This window comes from Rosa chinensis, chromosome 2 (genome assembly GCF_002994745.2).
Source record: "Rosa chinensis cultivar Old Blush chromosome 2, RchiOBHm-V2, whole genome shotgun sequence".
NCBI classification, from domain to species: Eukaryota; Viridiplantae; Streptophyta; class Magnoliopsida; order Rosales; family Rosaceae; genus Rosa; species Rosa chinensis.
The window spans coordinates 69,662,520-69,682,179 of NC_037089.1; the positions used below are offsets into that span (position 1 = coordinate 69,662,520).

Consider the following 19,660-nt stretch of genomic DNA (forward strand, 5'->3'; position numbering starts at 1 on the left):
AATGCAGCTCCTAGAACCGAGTAGATACAATGCAACGTAACTCATAAATAATGTCGCTTCATTTAATTTTTCCCTTCTTTCATTTCATTTCAGCGTAGCTAAATTATTTTTATCAACCCAACCACACTCAAACTACAAAATTCTTAATTAAATAAACGATAAATACTACAACTCTTTACCCCGCGCATCATTTTTCTAGTTAAGTACTAAAAAGAGGACAACATATTACAACGCTATCACAACGTTAACAAAAACCAAATCATCTACGTCATACCAATAAAAAAACAAACAAAACATCCATCATACAGCAGCAATCCATTCCATCTTCAATCCACATCCTTGTCCTCGTCCTTCATTGCATGCTTCATCGTCAAACTCACCATTGGTCTTTCTTACCGCACAATCGGGCTCGATCGATTCCGGAGCTAACTGGTTTATGATGATGACAAAACTCAAAAACTCAGTACTATAGGGACGTGCCATTCATTAATAAGGAAGATAACAATATCAAGTCATAAAATCAGCAAAAATGAATCTTTGATTAAACATATAAATAAACACGCTGCAGATGCAGTAACATCTATGATCCCATCAACAAAGAGTAAATTTTCTATTACTCCATATGTTGCCTATAAATTTTGAATGGTGATACATTGGATGGTGAGTTTGAATGGTGCCATACGGCCAATCAAATTCCAGGTAACTATAATCACAAACAGTAAAATGAGGTTAAAAGCATACCGTAATCCTTGATCTCGTTGTGCTGCTGAATCAAAATTCTATGTATGTTTTTTATTTCACTGACTGTATGCAGGTACTCAAAGCCCTCTGGGACATAATCGTCGATGCACAAAAGATCCAAATACTCTTGATCTGAGTCAGTCCAGACATCAGACGGCATCTTGTGATGTTGGTTAATGCCTGGCGGAATGAAGTTAGTCCCGTATGGACATTTATATTCCTCATAGTATTTCTCACAACAGTAAACCCAGTGGTCCTCCTGACCACAAATTGTACAAAATTTGAGACCTTCATCGAGGAGGTCCTCCAAACTGTAATCAGCAGCCTTTGCCTCCTCTTCAGATGTAAGAGGTTCTCCAAGCTTGAGTTTAAACCAATAGTAACCAGCAGCCTTTGGATCTGCCTCTGGTCCTTCGGCAGCCTTTGGTTTTTTTTCTTCACCCTTTAGGGCTGCCTCTGGTCCTTCTGCCTTGCTAGGAGAACAGCACTTGACCATTTTTTCCGAAGAGAAACCAGTGTTACCACCTGTTTATGATTCCACAATTAAATTAAAATCAAATGAAAGGTCATGATGATGACAAAAAATAAAAAATAAATTCTTTGAGCTATAGAAGATTAGAAGCTATTAGTTAACCTGATGGCTCACAAACAAGTAATCCATGGCAAATTAACTCTTAACCAAAAAATTTAACCAACAAACCAGAACCGTCAATCAGTCTCATTATTTTTCCTCAAATCCTCAAACAGAACTAAAAATCAGCCCGCATCTTTCAAATAAAGAATTACAATATTGTTGTGTAGATAATAAGTATTCTCCGTACAAAAAGAAGAAGAAGAAGAAACAGCAATTTACTTCCTCAAAAGACCAAAGCCGCACAATCTACTCATAAACCCTAAATCATAAATCAAAAACATACCTCGTACCGACATCTCGCTGTCCGAGAGATAACCCATCACATGCCCATCGATGCATATATAGACGTTTCGCCGATACTAAAATAGGGTAGGGATCTCGGCTTGGGCTTGGACAGTTTTTGGTCTGGGCCTGGTGGATGCATATAGAAACCTACAGATTTCTCTCTCTTTCCTTGTTTTTTTTCTTCTTTTTTTCTTTGGGTGGTTCTAGTTAGACCTTCAAATTTGATATTTGGACCTCTATCTTTTTTCAATGATTAATAGACTTTGTCAACTCATATGAAAAGACAAATAAGGACAAAAAGAGAAAGAAAAAAAAAATACTCTTCTTACCTCCCTCATTAATATAACATTCAATTTTCTTTTGAACAATCACATTAATATAACATTTAAACTTTTTTTAGAATTTCCTTATATTACTTATATAACTATATAATTTACCTAAAATAATTAATTTCTATATATGGCCTTATCATTTAATACAAAAGTAAATTCAAAACAATCTGATTTGGATTTTCCTTAAACAAGTATATTTATTGAATATTTTGGTATAACTATTACTAATTTATTTGAAAACCAAAGTCTTTTCTACAACTAATATTGAAAAAAAAAAAAAAAACTACGATCCGAATTAAAAGAAAAATCTTTATAACTGTCTACTTGTTCGGCCCCTCCAAAAATCACTTTCTGGTTCCGTCATTGAAAGTACACAAAAAATGTAGGCAGCTCCCCTCACAAAAATTTTAGTGGTTGAATTGATAGAGATTAAGGAAAAAAACAACAACAAATTGTTGAAAATATAGATTTAATTGTTCAAGGGTGTTTTGGTGAAATTAAAGAGGTGTACTTAGCTTTTTAAGTATTCAAAAAAGTGAATTGGAGGTTTAATAAGTAGGAGGGGTCCAAATATCAAATTTGGAGGTCCAATTAGAACCACCCTTTTTCTTTTTCTTTTGAGATCTCAAACTCTACTCACTTGAACTCAATGACCAAAATATCGATTTTCGAGGAAATATTGATGGTTTCAGAAACGGAAATTTCAATTGAAATATCGTGGATATATTGATTTTGGGTAAATAATGAAGAAAAATGATGCAACCTTGAAGAAAAATATGGAAATTTTAAGTGAAACTTTTACATATGTTTGTTTAATCAGTTATCTACTATATATGAAAAGAAAATGACCAAATTTAGTTGTTGATTTGGGGCAAATATCAGTTTGGTCTCTGATCTTTTTTTTCAATCATGATCGTTCTTGCACTTTCAAATTCCATCAGTTGCGTCCAAATTTCAAAATTGCATCCATTTGTGACGTCACATGCTGACTTAATTGGCACCAACATGAGGGCTCACTTTTCAGATTTTCAACCCACAAGAAGGGCAAAATGGACATTGCATCCTTCCTAATACTTTAGGCCTCAAGAGTCTAATCAAACTGTTATACTCCTCTTTCTTAGATATTTTCACTGATGTTTGGCTTACTTTCTTCCCCATAGTTTCTTGCAATTCTACTTAATTAGATCTCTTAGCTGCCTGCCCAGGATTAACCTCCAAGATATATATATTATGCTAAAACGGATGCTTCAAAGAGCTATAAATATTAAGGCTAACAATGGAGATTAAATTTTGAAGGCGGTGGTAACAGAATATGACACAAAAACTACAGATGCTGAAAATCATGTTGGTTTGTAAAATATAAGAAAAGAAAGCTTCACGGGAATCCATATTGACCAAACTGAAATCATACTCTTATCTCATTTTCGGAGAATGAACCATCAAACTTCAAAGCAAATGCTAGGGTTTGGATTTACATGGAAACAGATGTAGACATGGTCAATTCAAGAGGGTAGAAGATAACTGTAGAATAATACAACGCATTACAAGGGTAGAAGAGGATTCAGGGCACGGGGCCAACTATTTAGAAATGAAATATTATCAATTATATATGGTGCATAATTGTTCATTCTGCTTCAAGTAATCAGGAATAATAAACAAATGAGAACGTACACCAAGTAATGACGGGAGTTTAATACTGATTTACTTGTTCAATGAGGCAGAAATGGAGATGCCACTAGAACAGTGATGTGTGAATGCACTTAACTATCCTCAATGTCCACATCTCAGGTATCACAAAAAAAATTTGGAATTTTGGCTTTGACTGTCTTATAATATTTGCTAGCTTCAATCGCACTATGTCACATTTCAAGAATGAAGATGGGTGAAGCTAGTGTTTAGCAAAGCAAGTCATTAGAACAGTGAGGTGTGATTAATGCACGTAGCTATCCTCAATGTCCACATCTCAGGTGTCACATAAGAAATCTGGAATTTTGGCTTTGGCTGTCTTGTACTATTTGCCACCTTCAATCACACTGTGCCACATTTCAAGAACGAAGATAGGTGAAGCTAGTGTTTAGCAAAGCAAGTCATTCTCTTAAATGGTTGATTAGGGAACTAGTTAGTCTTCCATGAATACTCCAAGCTCATTATCCTGACTGCCTGTGTCTCTAGCAAATTTCCGTCTTCCTCTATATTCACCAACAATGTTTATACAGGTCACCCTTCTGTTTGGTTATTTAGGAAACTTTTGGAACAAGACATTTCAAATCCATTTAAGTCCAGGACAATCTCAAACTTCTGTAGCATTCTCCATATAATGTATCTTACTTTTTAGTGAAACTGCAACTTTGTACTAAATTTTCCTCATTTCATCGAGGTTTCATCCGAAAAAAGAAATAACATAAAATTCCCTCAGGCATTTTTCCGAATTCATATTACCATGATTAGAGTTTCATTTTAATCAACAGGATATGGATTGTCACAGTAACCATGAGTCAAAGCAAGTCCACACGTTTGAACAGGAAACAATATGCTTTTGTTAGCATTAGCTGTAATGAACAGATAAACATATAAGCTATAAAACATGTATTGGCATAGTAAACAGTACGATCAACGTGGATGATAAGTCTGATCCATGACACTGGCACACACTGTATGTATTAGGTTCCCAGCAAAGTAATGCCAACAATGCCATGGCAAAACAGGCGCTTCAATTCACTTCACTTAAGAGTGACAAAGAGTAGAACCTAGCTTAACACATAATAACTAAACTTGACTCTTGGTCCAAAATGTGGTTTTGATCTCAACTCTTCAAGATATGATCATCAGATGATACAATAATAGACATAATTGCTAGAGATAAGCAACCCTTTGAAGAATCAAATCCCTAATGGGGTACCAAAAGGTTGGATGATCCTTAGAAATGACCTGTCCTTGCCAGTGAGAAATCGGACCCAAGGCCTAAAAACCCGGGGTTAACTTGACTCTCATCTAAATAAAATTGTCCTCAAAATATCTGTTCTTCAAAAGCATCTAATCTATACAGACATGAAGATACATACATTAATGTTGTCCTTCAAAACATGTCGATCAGAGGATCTTCCTCATCTTGAGGATTCTCAAGGGCCAAAATGTGATTCTTAAATGAAGCTGCAGCCTCTTCTCTGTCCTCTAGTCTTCCCAGTTTGTCAAAGACAATAGCCGTTAAGTAGAAAGCTTCTGCTGCCAATTCGTGATACTGTGCACCAGAAGCATTTTTATCCCATTAATAAAACCATGAGATACTAGAGCATCCAACCTAGTATGTAGGGTATATGTTATATATAGTCTATACTACTATATGCGCTTGCATCTGGGTTAGGTTACAATTCAACAATTCACGAGTATAAACATGGCTGTGGTGGCTGTCACATTGTATCAGCTGCTCCAGCCACCATGAGCACAAAGCACCACAAAAACATTATTAGACCCGGGGGGGGGAAGAAAAAAGAACAGACCTTTTTCTATTTTTTTTTATTCTTTATCAAGTGGGCTTAGTAAAAATAAAGATTAAGAACCAACAAACTTAGACTTTACAGAGGGGCATTACTCATTAGTAACCAACTCTTAAGTTTCACAGATGCAAATTCTTAAGTATATTTACCTCCAGCAATTGAAGCTCGTCTGAAGCTTGTCTCAGAGGATCCAGCACAACGTCAGGACTTTCATAAACTGCAGTGATATTCGAGACAGCAATGCATAAGCAGTTGGAGAATACAAAATCCAATGTTATAATGAAAAAAAAAGGCAATGATCCAAGTTTTTTTTCGAATCAATGCGGAGCACTCATATAATCTATTCTATAGCCAAATTACCAGGCTTGAGCAAGACATGGTGAACAAAAATAAGTCATCACTGATTCAGGTATAACATATGATACTATTCTCAAAGCAACACGCACAAACTTATTCAACATTGTAACATGTTGTGATAAACATGTATGCATGGTACCTAAAGACTATGGGGGCAAGATTATGTAGTATCTGATTAACAGAAAAAGTAGGCTTCAGTTGACATACCAGAAAAGCTTGGATCAGATAGATAGCATTTTGCTTCTACAATATAGGCCCGAGCACGGAGTTCCAAACCTCCTTGACCAAGAATCATAGGAAAAGCCCCATATATAAGGCTCAAGGCCCTTTTAGCATGATTTGATCCTAGTGCAAGCCACAACTCGGCTAGTGTGAGTGTGGCTGACGCTTTGAGAAGATCCAAGTTAAATGACTGGCAGAATGAGAGGCTCGCCAGCGCATATGGAAGACCTAAAACAGCATTACCTGATTTCTGAGAAAAAAGAATAAAAGATTAACTGTGGCATACAACATGAATTATATAAAATAAACAAATAAAGAAGAAAGATAGCCAACAAAAAGCAAAATTCAAATAACTGAGATAAAGTGAAAAGAAAAAAAACTCATGACTAGGTTGGGCTTGTGAAGAAATCAACTAAAAGGCCTCATAAACAAGCAATGGATGTCGAACTCTACATTCAAATCCTTCTTAACTTCTATGTTATTATTCTGGTTAAAACTTCTATGTATTGATTCAACTAAACTTCTTACACTACGACCAAATAAATACTAAAAAATAAAAATTCTTAGGCTGTGGTGTATCTCCCAGATAGTGGTGTGCAGTATGGTTCTTTTAATTGGCATGTGCATGGGGGATTGAAATGCTCAGCTATAGGTAAGAACTTCCTCTCACTATTTTTAAAAAGATTACCATAGGAAAAGTGATATAGTACACGTTTAGCATATCTGAAGTTCTGAACCTCCAACCACATTTTGCATCAAATGCATAATTGTACCTTGTGGATTTCAGCTAGTAAAAGAAGAACAGTAGCATTTTCAACTTGCATATTGAATTTGTAACACATGCAAAAGAGGGAGTGTGCTACAGCTGCTGCCTGCAATTAAACATCAAAATATGTAAGCAAAACTCAAACAGCACTACAAGCATATCAAACTATATGCCTTGGTTGAAATGAGGCAACCAAAGTTCATTCATATTGATGGCAAGCTAAATATTATTCTTGTTGTTTCACAGCATATCGAATTTGCAGACAGAGGTCCAGCTAAGTTGAGGCAATCCGGTGTGTTATATCCAGGATAAAAACATACTGATCACCAAGATGAAAACATTTTCACTTGAAAGATAAAAGAAGCTAATGACACATTCATAAGATGGAGTCTAGTTCACCTCACTGAACTGGTTTGCTGCAAGCAATGTACGAGCATTTCGAAGGCTTGCTTCTGTCTTCAGTTCCATATCCACACCAGTGACAGATGATGCCAGGACTCCAAGCTCATCGCATACTTGTTGGGCAAGCTTCAAATGTCCTCTAAATGATTTTCAGCAATATACTTGGATCAAAGGTCATACCAACCAGGGGATAAGAAATACTGTATACAAATAAAAACCTTTGTTTACGTCTACCCGATAAACTAACCTATGTAAGGCACGCTCATGAAGCAGCTGTAGTTTTAGTAGCAAGATCCGTGACTTTGAGACAGATAAAAACTTCTCAGCAGCTATTTTAAGAGCACTAAAGGCCTCTAAACAAGTATACACAAAAGAAATACAAGTCATCAAAAATTTACGACTAGTAACTAAGACTGTATTATAGATTATATAATTCAGAGTGAAAAATCTGATTAACAGAACTGCCTCCACTCCAGAGAGTGAAAGCTAGTGGAAAGGAATGCAAGCATTTCATCTAACCTTTGTATCCTCTAGAAACTGCTAGATGTTGGATAAGCTTCAAATATGCTAATGCTGTGTCAGATGTGCTGAGGGCATCCATGAAATAGTGAGCTCAGGTTAAAAAGGGAAAGAAGGTGATGTGTTATAAGAAATGAATGGAGAAAAGAAATGAATGGAGACAGGAGGTGTAAATCTTGTAATACTTTCAGCTAGAAATTACCTCGAAACATCAGGAAAACAAGTTGCATGAACAACAGCATTAAATCTAGCAAGCGAGGTGCTGATGACATACAAACAAAATAAGAAAAAGAAAACGTTAAGAGAGACAAGTCATTTGAGTTATAAAACGTAGTTAGACCAAAGAAAAAAACAGAATCAGCGTTTATAGCTGAATCCATAATCTTATAAAACTCAAGTAGTAAACTACCAGTGTCCTATTTACTTCATTTTTTTTCTTTTTCACAAATCTTACAGAAAAATAAAACCAAGAAACATAAGGGCCATCTCAAGCAATCAACCTAAGAATTTCATATGACAAGCTAACTCAATATCCAGTCAATATAACTTCCACATTATTTCCCCAAAAAAATGCAGATACTGTCAACTAGAAGTTAAATCAGCATAACAAATATCATAATCTATTAGACTGGGGATCACCTTCCGTATGTCTCCCATGCAGTGGCACGGAGTAAGTATGAAGAGCCTACTAATTGTAACACAGATGCAGGAACTGGACTTGGTTCTGCACAGAATTGGAAAGCACTGGGACGGCTTCCTCCACTTTCATGAGACAAGACTTGTAAATCCATTGGCTTCTCTAAATTCTTAAGCCATGCAGTACTAAAAGCACCATCAGTTGTCATTGAAGAAGTCTCAGCGGCAAATTCACTAATCAATTGAGAACTTAATCTAAGTTCCTGCAAAAAATATATATATTAGGGCAAGGGGAACAACGACCATGCTAGGAAATCAAACATTTTAATATGTTAAAAGAGCATTGGATGGCTTCAAAGGATCCACACTACCTTGCAGACATTAACTGGGCTTGTTTTAAGCTTCATTGAAGCCTTGGGACCAAATGAAACTAGAGGCCTTTGCACATGCTGCAAAACAATATACAAAATTACAATTTTACTGGCTAAGATCAAAGTTTGTAGATTCCTTTTAATCAAGACTTTACACATAAACCCAGCCAGAATTGGGAGGGGAAGAGAGAGGTATACTAAGAATCTGTAAAAGGCATTGCAATTCCCAGGCTCACCGTCAAATCAAATTTAGCCATCACAAGATGATTGGAAGCTACTAATCGCTTTAACTTCAAATTGTCTGCTCTCTTCAAAGACCCTCTCAAGAGAACAAACAGTTGTTGCTGGACAGACAGGGAAATGCCTATTCGGGTCAGAGGTGAATATGATGAACCCAGTATTCCAGTTGTGCAAGAGATACCAGTTTCTGACAACAAATTGCAGATGGCCGCTAATGTGTAAGCAAGGCATGTCTCATTACTTTGCTGCACAAATTGATTGTTTTAAGGCCCAATTTTTTATAAGCATTGTGCATATATGTGAAAAACAATATTTTTCATTGAGATGCATGTATATGTCCAAGAGATGAAAACACAAAGTGAGACACAAAAACATGTATGATGAAGATAAAACAGAAAGGTGTATTAACATTAAAAAATTGCAAATGAATATAACTGACATGTGAAATATGTTAGATTTAGATGCAAGTGTAGGCTAGGGAAATCACCTGCCGAGAAACATTAACTGCTTCAGTCAAAACCTGAAAATATGTAAGCAAACATATTAGAAAACCACAGAGACATAAAATATGACAGAAGATTCATAATTAGAGGTGTAAAAAAAAATGGGTTCTTTTTAGAAAAGAGGTAAAATCCTCCTCATGCTCACCTCCAGAGCTTGCTTTGGGTGACCAAAGTGGAAATGCATCATTCCCAAACATAGCAAGGCAATTTCAAATCTTCCTAAGGTATCAGAAACAGATGCTGGAGGAACAAAATCAAATCCTTCAATCCCTGCACTTTTGTGCCAATACTTATATGATCAGTTAATCAGTGATAAAAGGTTTTGTTCTTGAACTTCATCTTTATTTTGAGAGCACAACAAGAGAAATACAACAACAATAGCATAAATATTCTTGATGCATCATCTAGAGGTTATCATATACAGAAACTATCCCAGTGTTTACTTTTTCTATATAAAATGAGTTTTATAGAAAAGGAGAACCAGTGTATGAAGTAAATGACTTCAAATTTGAAACATCCTATTTTAGCAGACTTCACTAGATGAAGAAAGGTCAAAAAGACATAAGTTTCTATATAATGTGCTGTAAAAAACAAACAAACAAATAAATAATAGATGACCATGAAGACCCGACCCGAGTACGCTCGTATATAAAGCTAGAAATAACAGCAGAGAAATATTACAATCATATCCAAAAAATAATAATAAAATAAATAACAGTGGATATAAACGGTAACACAAGTACACAACTAACGTAAAACTACATTCTGAAAGAGCTTTTTTCTGAAATCTTAAACAAAGCCCAAGAAGATATGTCAGACTTGACTTCATTGAGAAAGTCCAAGTAAGGAGCATGCCACTACACACTTAAAGAAAACCTTTAAGAGTGGTGATAGATCTAGTCATAACAATGATTTAAAGGAAATTTCTTTAGTATGAAGATCAGGAAGCCATGGCTCACCATTTTCCAAGTTACATTCAAAGCATCCTGGATTCAGGTTACTAAACGAAGAAGTATAAAGTAAAAGCAGCATTTTATCAGGCAGTTACAAGTGTAACTACAGAGATGAAGTTCTGACATACCTGTAATCAAAATAGCAGTGAAGATTCTCCAAAGCAGCAAAATAATCGTCATGATACAAGCTATTCAAGTAACGCAAGAAGTGAACCTGCATCGAGATCCCAGAAAAAAAAAATGAAAAGCAGCATAGTTTTAAGTGCAAGTACAACACACATCACCTAATAAGTAAAGCATATAGGCAAGTCACTAACACGATGTAGCTCAGGTGCCAAGCTTTGAAGCTGCCTCAGCATAAGTTCAAAATCATTCAAAGAGAAAGAGCCCCCCTGCCTGCGAAAGAAATATTAATACGGCTTTACAGCATAAAATAGGATAAAACACACAGAGAAACAAAGAGTTTGACAAATACTTTAATCTCTTACTTTTCGAGTGCGTCAGCTTGCTCCTGTAGAAATCCTTGTACCTGCCAGTTTGTTCGTAGGAATAGTCCACCATTGGGATCAAGATCTCTTAATGTATTGCTTGGAGGATGTGCATAATGACAGCCTTCTCTAAGTTTGTCACCATATTTCAATTTTGGGTCTGCAGGAACCTCAATATCTGCAAGTTTAAATTGTGTTACACATGTACATGTTTGCCAGTAAGTTGAAACTTGAACATAATATTTTAGATTCGTGAGCAAATCCAATTGAGGAACAGAAAATAGTGAGCTGGGGTAAGCACAACATTTTCAGCATAAAAAATGAAATATTTTGTCTTGATGCATGCAATTTTCCAAAACTAAAGGATTTTTAGATGTTTTGATGAAGAAAATAAAATAAAATAAAAAGAATACTCATATAGCTTTAATGAATATAGATTACTTAGCTTTAATGATATATGTGCCAGAGAAAGTTCTAATATAACTCGTTCAACTACTCATAATCCTCTTCCAATTCTATTCTTAGAGGAATATGAGGAGGATGTCCTGCTTAGTTCAGAAACAAGTTCAAACAGTAAAGTCATAAAATTATTGTTTTTCCTGCACAAAGACCTATATGAATTAGAAGCATCTATATGTGCTTCACGAGAATGGTTCTTAGTACTTATACATACCTTCAACCAATCCAACAAGTGCCTTAGGTGCATGAAGATGAAAAGAAACTCTTCCACCAGCTCTTTGCCTAGCTTCCATTTCTTCAGTGACTTTTTCAAAAACGAAATTCTCCAGGTCCATGTTTTCATACTCTGAAAGTGTTTCTAAATCATTACTAGAATCATCCAACTGAGGTGCCTCATTCGGAGAACAACTTGAGAGTGCTTCTTTATAATACGCCCCTATACTGTTCAAAAGATGGCACACACCCTGCATTAATACCAAACTTATAAGAAAATGACAGTTCCCCATATAATCCATCATTTCAATACAACACAACATGCAATTCCACCAAAGCATGCATCGCGTGGTTGCTAAAAGCCTAAAAAGTACATATTGAGTTGCTGAAAATCAGTCCCCTTTTGCTTCTGATTGGCCAAAGATATATCAGACATTACATTGTTTAGTTATTCACTGATTTTGAAAAACAAAAACAATGATACCTCAAAGGTTAGGAGATTAAATGCAAGCACGCAGCGGCGAACAAACATCCCCAGGTTGCTATTTGGATCCAAAACAACTTGGTCAGCTTCCAAAATAACATCCGGACCCCCAAGGACTCCTGAACACAAACATGCATTAAGTTCAAAAGCATAACATGAAAAATTATCCAACAACAACCAAAAGAACAAAAGGTAAAAAATGATGGACTGACCTCGAGTATCATTGAAGAAGTTAAACAAATCATCAGGCGACAAAAGAGAAGAGAGCCTATTGGTCAGAGAATCAATCAAAAAATAGTTCACCAATCCCCCAATCCCCCTCAATTGATGTATCAGATCATCCAATTTCGGCTCGAAAATGTCATCGAAAGACTGCAAAACCCAAACCCACCAATTCAATTTTTTGAGCAAAAAGATCGAAACTTTGAACCTGAAATCGGTGAGCAGTGAGAGCACACCTAGTACCTTAGTGAGGGCGAGCAAGAACAAGCCGAAGCGGTTGTGGTGGTCGGCGGAGGAGAAGGGGAAGGGGACGGCGACTTGGCCGGGCGGCGCGTAGATCTGAAGGAGTATGCAGACGGAGACTTTGTGCGGCGTGACTTGGAAAGCGCCGGGAGGTTTGAGAATCCCGGCCATTGTAGGAATGGGGGTTCAAGTGTCCCTCTGCCTACTTTTGGGGATTGAGGAGCATAGAGAGGTTTAGTGAGGAGTGGCAAGTGTGGTGGTGGTGACTGGTGAGGGTTTTAGAATACCCAAAATGGGGTTTTGAAAAAGAACCGGGAAGTTCTAGTTTTTTTTTACTTTCCGCTCTACTCTCTTTGAGCGAAGAAGGCCAAGACGACAGAGTAGAGAAATTGAAATGAAAACCCCCTTACTGTTTTTTTTTTGGTTTGCATTTTGGTCCTCTTGAAGAAAAGAAAAAATCGATTATTCACTAACCAATATTGTAATTTATAAACATAACACACTAGTGTGTAGAGGTGTTTTCTTTTTTTTTCTAATGGTCACGTTTATCTCATCACTTAAAAGTTAGAATTTTTTTTTTTTTAGAACAGAAAATATCTATTAATCAATAAAGCTTACAATGGGGACATGAACTTAAACCCCAAGAAACCGCAGTTACAGTGACCATCAGGCCAAAGGGCTCAAACTCTAACCACCAAATGCCCATTTCCAAGGCTACTTTGAGCATTTGAACCCAAAAATTTCAGTAAAACCTTATAATCAACCGCCAAGAATGCAGCGTCCTCTTTAACACCGTGTCTGAAGGTACTAGACCACGTGTAAAGGATCGCATACCAGCAAATTGACAACAAAAGTAAACCAGAGTTGAACAAAATCATCCTCGTCCTCGGGAATGACACCATTTACATGGTTGAATACCTAGACCAACTCCTATCTCAACATAGTAGGAGACCAACCCTAGCTCAGAAGAGTAGGGACTTATTTAAACCTGACCAAACCAAACAGAAAACCCTAATTAAAACACAACTAAAACCAAAACAAACGGAAACCAAGCCACACCAGCAAGGCCCAAAAACAGGGGCCCGGTCCAACACCCCCTTCCCCGAGCAGTAATCAACCAATGCAGAAAACCAATCCCGCCGCCGGCAAGCACCATCAACACCACCCTGCTCCACCTTGCCAATATGCATACAGATTCTACACCCAATTGACAACGCAACCGGATCCAGAATCACGACAGAAACATATCCCAACCAGGATCCCTTCTGCAGCGAGTTGCCCCCATCCACCATAACCCAGATCGCTTTGTCGATGACGCCATCTCCCACCGCCGGCCATAAGCAATTTGCTGCACCCCCACAACCTCTGTCGCCCCTGATCAGAGAAGGACATATCGAGAGATCTGCCCAACCCGAGGTCAAGAGCTCACCCTCCTCCCCTGGACCGCTTCTCTGCCCTGAAGACCCACCACTAACCAGCAACGACATCCCCTCCCGAGCCGGAATGCAACGGCAGGATCACCAGTGGCTCTCGGCCTAGAGAGAAACGAACAACTCCAAGTTTTTTCTTTTCTTCTGCCCGCATGGGGCGCGTTCCTCCCTTGCAACTTTGTTGGCGTAAATTCCCCACTAAGAAGGAATTGTGGGTACTAGGAGCTAGCTAGAATGAAATTATGATCAAAGGTTTAATATGTTCAGAACATAACGTCTTGTTCACTTAAAAGTTAGAAATTTGTGATCGCTCACTTTTAAAATAAATATTAAGAGCTATAATTAAGTTAAGATAACGTGACAAAAGAGGTGGAGATGGCCACATACTAGCTCTTATCCACTTTGCCTCGAGTGGCTTTCTAATATGGTTGAGTGAAGCGAGTAAGATGAAAGGATTCCCTATTCGGTAATTTATCATCTATCACGAGATGAGAATTGGATCTATAATTCAATAATCCAACAAGAGTATTTGATAGTAGAGTCATCTCTTTAAAATATGATGTTGAAACAATCGATTCTCAAACAATAATATTGTTCCTAAAAAAAAAAAGAGAAGGAAAAAACAAATGTACACCTTGCATCTCTCTGCATTGTACAGTGGAGAAAATTGTCGGTACCATGGACGGGCACAGTGCATCGATCATTTTCCATTTTTTGCCTTAGCTCCATGGTCGACATGTAGTTATGTAGTGAAACAAGTCCCTCAAGTAAGTAACAAAGAGAAAAGAAGAAAGAGTCAAAATATAAAAGGAGAAATAATCATGAAAAGGCACCTAGCTTGTTCACCTGCTAGTCCCCTGCAACAAACCTAACAGCCTTCACACACGCACCTCCCTCAAACAAGTCCCTCAATTTCCCCCAAAAGCTTCACGCTTTCCTTATCCTCTCTCTCTCTCTCTCGATCTACGATGGCCTCCAATGGCGCTGCTCCGGTCAGTCCCTTCTTCTTTCTTCTTCTCGGAATGCCTGTAATGACGGACTTTGATTTTGATTGATTTCAATTACGAGTTTTTGTGAATTTCACCAGAGAGTTGCAGACCCAGAGAATAGCTTGGAGAAGATCAAGCGCCAGCTCGCTTCCGGTTCGGGTCGGAACTTGCTCCAGGGCCCACTTCTCAAGCGATCCGAGACTGTAAGCCTCTCCTTTTTTTTTTCCTTCATCTTCATCTTTGTAGTTTTTTTTTTTACTATTCAATTTGGGCTTTTGATTTCGCCTCTGTAGGATCTAATCACTTACATTGTATGAGCTCTAGTTGATGTTATAGAAGTTGTGTAAGTTTGAAATCCGAATTGTTCTAAATCAATCTAAGCTTGAATGAGTTCCAAAATGGAAAATTGTGACTGTGATTGTGATTCACTGACATCAGCAACGCCAAAGGAGTTAATCCTGAGCTGGTTTACGGCAGCCTTTTTCATTTTTCCTGTGCTCTTTGGTATGGAAATTAGCTTATCAGCTGTAATTTTGATTGTAACAGCTGCGAAAGTGGAACGAGCGGTGGATGATCTTAGACCCGACGACAGGGAGAATGGAATACAAGTTAGTTTTCGCAATGCTACTCCTGGCTTCAATTTAAGTCTTATAAATGCACTGACTGATGCCATGTGTTGTTATGATTTAGGATTAGGAGAAATGAGCCGAGTGTGAAGGGAACCATTCTATTTGATGCGAATAGCACAATCGCCCTATCTCCAGTGAACTTTCAGTAAGATTGATCTTTTCATGATTGCCTGATTTGTATATTATTCATCTGTGCAGCTGATAATTTCAATGATTATTAACATGGCCTCTTCTTTTGCCCTCTTTTGTGTTGTAGTGGGTTGGCAAAGTATGATGGCTGCTGTTTCTGTATCCTTTTGCTTTTTTTTCCTCCAGTTATTTTAGTGATGGTGATAACATATGAGGTTGGTTGTACTTTTCAGTGCTATAGAAAGCACCCTTGTAGGTGGATCAATATATATGAACTTGCGTGCTTCTTAACTACTTTCTTTAGATATTGGGACCCCGCAGAAAAAAGACTATTTCCTTTGTGCAGAAACTCCTGGTGCGGCCAGAGCTTGGGTATCAACGTTACAGTAAGTTTTGTCTCTCCACAATATGGTGTAGTGATTATGTAGCTATTCCATTGCATATAGCTTGTTTCTCATAATTTGATCTCTGACAATCAGAGCAACACAATTGGTCCTAAAGGCCCATAAAGAAGCTGTGAATTCCTTGAGCGGCAATGGTTCAGCAAAATTAGGAACTGTTGCTGCAGTAGTTGCTGCTGCAAATTCAACTGCTGCAGAGAGTTCTAAGGAAATTGAAGCAGCAATGCATATTTCTTTGAGAAATGCTTTGGGAATGATAACCCAGAAGCCAACTGATGGTCCCATGGATGATTTTGCAGTAATGAAGGTACTCTGCCCTAAATTCAAATTTGAAATAACGTATCTTTTCTTAATGATTAGCTCTCGTTGCACTTCTACTTAATCAGTTCTAACTAGCGTGGTTTATTCTCTTAGAAGGGTACAATAAAAAGGATTTTTAACACTTTTAGAAGGTAAAAGACACCCATAATGTTAAAGCACCATTCATGCTCAATAGAGATATAAATAGGTAGATTATTGATTCTTTTTCAAATTTGTGAGAAAGAAAAATGGAGTCCAAGAATGAATTTCTATTTGTAAGGTTCACCAAAAAAAGGAATAAAGAAAAAGTGTTGCTAGTCACTTTCTTAGGAGTGTGGAAAAATTTGGAGATTAAGGTCTAGGTTCTAGTGGTTTAAACATTTACTTCCGAGGGGTGTTGGGCGTTTAGTCAGGTGACTTATATTATATATGATTGTTTCATGGTGGAATTGGAGCCTGAGCTTATGAGCTTGTAAGGTAGTGATATTCCTTGTCAGTAAGTTAGTAGCATAGTTGATGGAACCCTTAAATGGTGGTTATCTTGTATATTTGTCATACCCCTTTTGGGTACAAATTGTAGAACAGTTTACAGTTGACTTGGGTCAAGTTATTTCCCGCCATGTGGGGTATATGGTCTAATCTACCTGGATGGACATGCTTCAGTCACGCAGGTAATGTGTTTTAATAATAACCAAGGTATTTAGCTCACTTGGCTATTAAAAGAAAACTTTTGGAGCTTCTAGGTTTCAAGACAGAACTTACCCGATGCTTCTAAGACTGCCTTATGTGCCTGTGCAAGGTCCTGCCTGATGCTCGCTTAGCTTGGCATTTTGGCCTGTGTACTAATAGTCTAATTGTGCTTCAATCTTGTGATCATCTAGTTACACAGAGCCTATTTTATCTGAGTATGTCTCTCTATTCTTCAGGAGACACTGAAGGTCAAAGATGAGGAACTACAAAATTTGGCTCGGGACTTACGAGCACGTGATTCAACAATTAAAGAACTTGCAGAAAAATTGACTGAGACTGCTGAATCTGCCGAGGCTGCAGCCTTAGCAGCTCATACAATTGATGAACAAAGGAGAATTGCTTGTGCAGAAATCGAGCGTTTAAGAAGAGATTCAGAGAAGCAGCGGGAATCTTCCAAGTTAAAGGTATTGATGAGGTTTCATATGTCTTAATCTTTTTGTTTAATATTTTTTTAGTGGTTATTTCCCTCATTCCATTACTAATTTGGTAAAAGAACTGACTTTTATTGTTAGAGCACTTATAATGGGTCTGGTTTTGCTTGTGGCTTTTGTCTATATCTTTGTAGCTAAAAGATTCTGAAGTAAAGGTTATGGACTTAACCAAAGAAAGAGAGCAATTGATTAAGCAGAGAGACTCTGCTCTTCAGGAGGCTCATATGTGGCGTTCTGAACTTGCAAAAGCTAGAGAGCGTGTTGTGATATTAGAAGCAGCCGTTGTGAGAGCCGAAGAGAAGGTCAGGGTTGCAGATGCAGATGCCGAAGCTAGAATAAAGGAGGCTGTTCAGAAAGAATCAGCTGCGCTGAATGAGAAGCAGGAGCTCCATGTCTATGTAAATAAGTTACAAGCACAACTCCAAAGGTTGGAATCTTTTTTCTTTGCCATATATATAAGTTGACTGGGGATAATAATGTGTTAATCCTTTAGTCCCTGCTATTTGGCTTATCAAGTTATTTTATCAATGCTGGGGATACCAATGACCCTTTACTTCTGGAGAAAGACCTAATGGATCGTCTATCCTTTCCTTATTTTCGGGTTTGTGCAGATGGGTTATTGATTGAATTAGTCTGTAACCAAATGGGATTTCTTGAAAAAGTAATTGGACATAGTTTATCTAGTTGTAAGTTGTGCAGGTGCATAGTTAATTAATTATCTTTTTCTTGTTAACAGAGAGCACGTTGATATGAAGCAAGTGTTTGAGGAGAAGTCAGAGTCTTGCTCAGATATTGGCAATAGACCCCTGACAAAACATGTAGACTTATCTGAGGAAAATGTTGATAAAGCATGCCTCAGTGTTTCTAGATCGGTTCCAGTACCAGCTGAGAGTGTAGTTCACATGGCAGGGGATCAGGCCAACTTCCGGCCAGTTGGAGATGGTGAGTGGAGTGATATTCAGGCTACAGAGTCGAGGATAGCTGATGTAAGAGAAATCGCCCCCGAGTCAGAAGCAAGCAGCTTAGATATTCCTGTTGTTAGCCAACCAGTTGGTAACCATCATGATCAAGGGGGAAACTCTTTTCAACAGCCTTGAAGAGTGATACATTTGTAGAGAAGACTATAGAAGTCAGTTATAGGAGAAACAAAAACTTTCTTGGTGTTTTCATTACAACAAATTGATTCTCCAGAGATTACTGTATGCATCCGTCGTAGTGTGTCGGACACAGAAAACGAAAAACATGTGAAACCCGCCTCTGTAATGGTTCCATGTGGTTATGCCCAGTACATACAACACTTTCCCGAGTCTGTCTATTCCGTTCCTTCTTAATGGAACTGTTACTTTTATTAAGGAGCTTCGTCCAAACTATATTTGAGTTAATATTCTTCCGGCTATTTTCTCTTCTTCTAGCTTTTCTTGCCACAGTATGTAATACGTTGATTTTGCCTAGTTTTAAGTTTTAACATTGGGGTGGTGGCTATGTTTTCACATTTGAGGGATTTGATCGCTTTGTTTTTAACTGCCGCTCCTCCAAGTAAAGAAGAGAGTATTGAGGACTGGGATGGAGGTTTATGTCTTTGTTAATGTTAATTCTCAATATCAATGTAACTTGTTCTCAACCAAGCTTGTTTATAGACGACTGTAGCACCAAAGCCATTTAAGACGGTCGTATGCTATAGTGTTCGCTCCTCATAAGAAACATTATCAGTTTTCCATGTCGAACTAAACCGAAGCTTTTTAGGCCATTCTGGTGAGAGTAAAGCAACGAAAGCCAAGTAACAGTCAAAATAAGAAAGCAACGAAATCTAAGATATAAGACCAGGCCACTTTGGTGAGATGGTGACTAAACCCTTATAGGTGAGATGGTGACTAAACCGGATGATTAGCATAAGAAAATGGAGCTACTGAACTGAGAGTGCTTGGGCAGAAACTGATATGTATTATTTTATCTTCCTAGCAGTTACCATGTTTGCTTCTGTAATTCTCATTGCTCACTATAGCCAGAACTAGCAGTGAATTCAGCTGTACAACCATT

The 19,660-nt window shown here is 37.7% G+C and overlaps 3 protein-coding genes across 4 annotated transcripts; 1 reads left to right on the forward strand and 2 right to left on the reverse strand.

Moving 5' to 3' along the window:
- Positions 1-124: 124 nt before the first annotated feature.
- On the reverse strand, positions 125-1,723 carry LOC112190061. 2 transcript variants are annotated; one of them, XM_040515503.1, is made up of 4 exons: positions 1,659-1,723; positions 1,172-1,266; positions 742-1,138; positions 125-429 (listed from the first exon to the last, which is right to left on the reverse strand). In XM_040515503.1, exons 1-4 carry the CDS (start codon positions 1,693-1,695, stop codon positions 377-379), a joined length of 582 nt encoding a protein of 193 aa, XP_040371437.1. In that variant the 5' UTR covers positions 1,696-1,723; the 3' UTR covers positions 125-376. The 2 variants fall into 2 exon arrangements, with proteins under 2 accessions (XP_040371437.1, XP_024185255.2); XM_024329487.2 differs by having other exon boundaries at positions 742-1,266.
- Positions 1,724-4,568: 2,845 nt separating this feature from the next.
- Positions 4,569-12,951, reverse strand: LOC112183682 (anaphase-promoting complex subunit 5). The gene is made up of 20 exons (XM_024322039.2): positions 12,565-12,951; positions 12,312-12,471; positions 12,100-12,218; positions 11,617-11,866; positions 10,944-11,121; positions 10,773-10,851; positions 10,584-10,669; positions 9,648-9,777; positions 9,487-9,519; positions 8,996-9,244; positions 8,760-8,837; positions 8,392-8,651; positions 7,955-8,014; positions 7,753-7,820; positions 7,481-7,586; positions 7,231-7,372; positions 6,839-6,937; positions 6,051-6,315; positions 5,636-5,703; positions 4,569-5,230 (listed from the first exon to the last, which is right to left on the reverse strand). The coding sequence occupies exons 1-20, from the start codon at positions 12,733-12,735 to the stop codon at positions 5,069-5,071; spliced, it is 2,763 nt and encodes a 920-aa protein (XP_024177807.1). The 5' UTR covers positions 12,736-12,951; the 3' UTR covers positions 4,569-5,068.
- Positions 12,952-14,823: 1,872 nt separating this feature from the next.
- LOC112187577 (switch-associated protein 70) lies at positions 14,824-19,029 on the forward strand. Its single transcript, XM_024326436.2, has 10 exons — positions 14,824-14,986; positions 15,082-15,186; positions 15,530-15,591; positions 15,674-15,757; positions 15,869-15,900; positions 16,046-16,127; positions 16,221-16,449; positions 17,369-17,596; positions 17,758-18,050; positions 18,360-19,029. The coding sequence occupies exons 1-10, from the start codon at positions 14,963-14,965 to the stop codon at positions 18,718-18,720; spliced, it is 1,500 nt and encodes a 499-aa protein (XP_024182204.1). The 5' UTR covers positions 14,824-14,962; the 3' UTR covers positions 18,721-19,029.
- Positions 19,030-19,660: the final 631 nt, after the last annotated feature.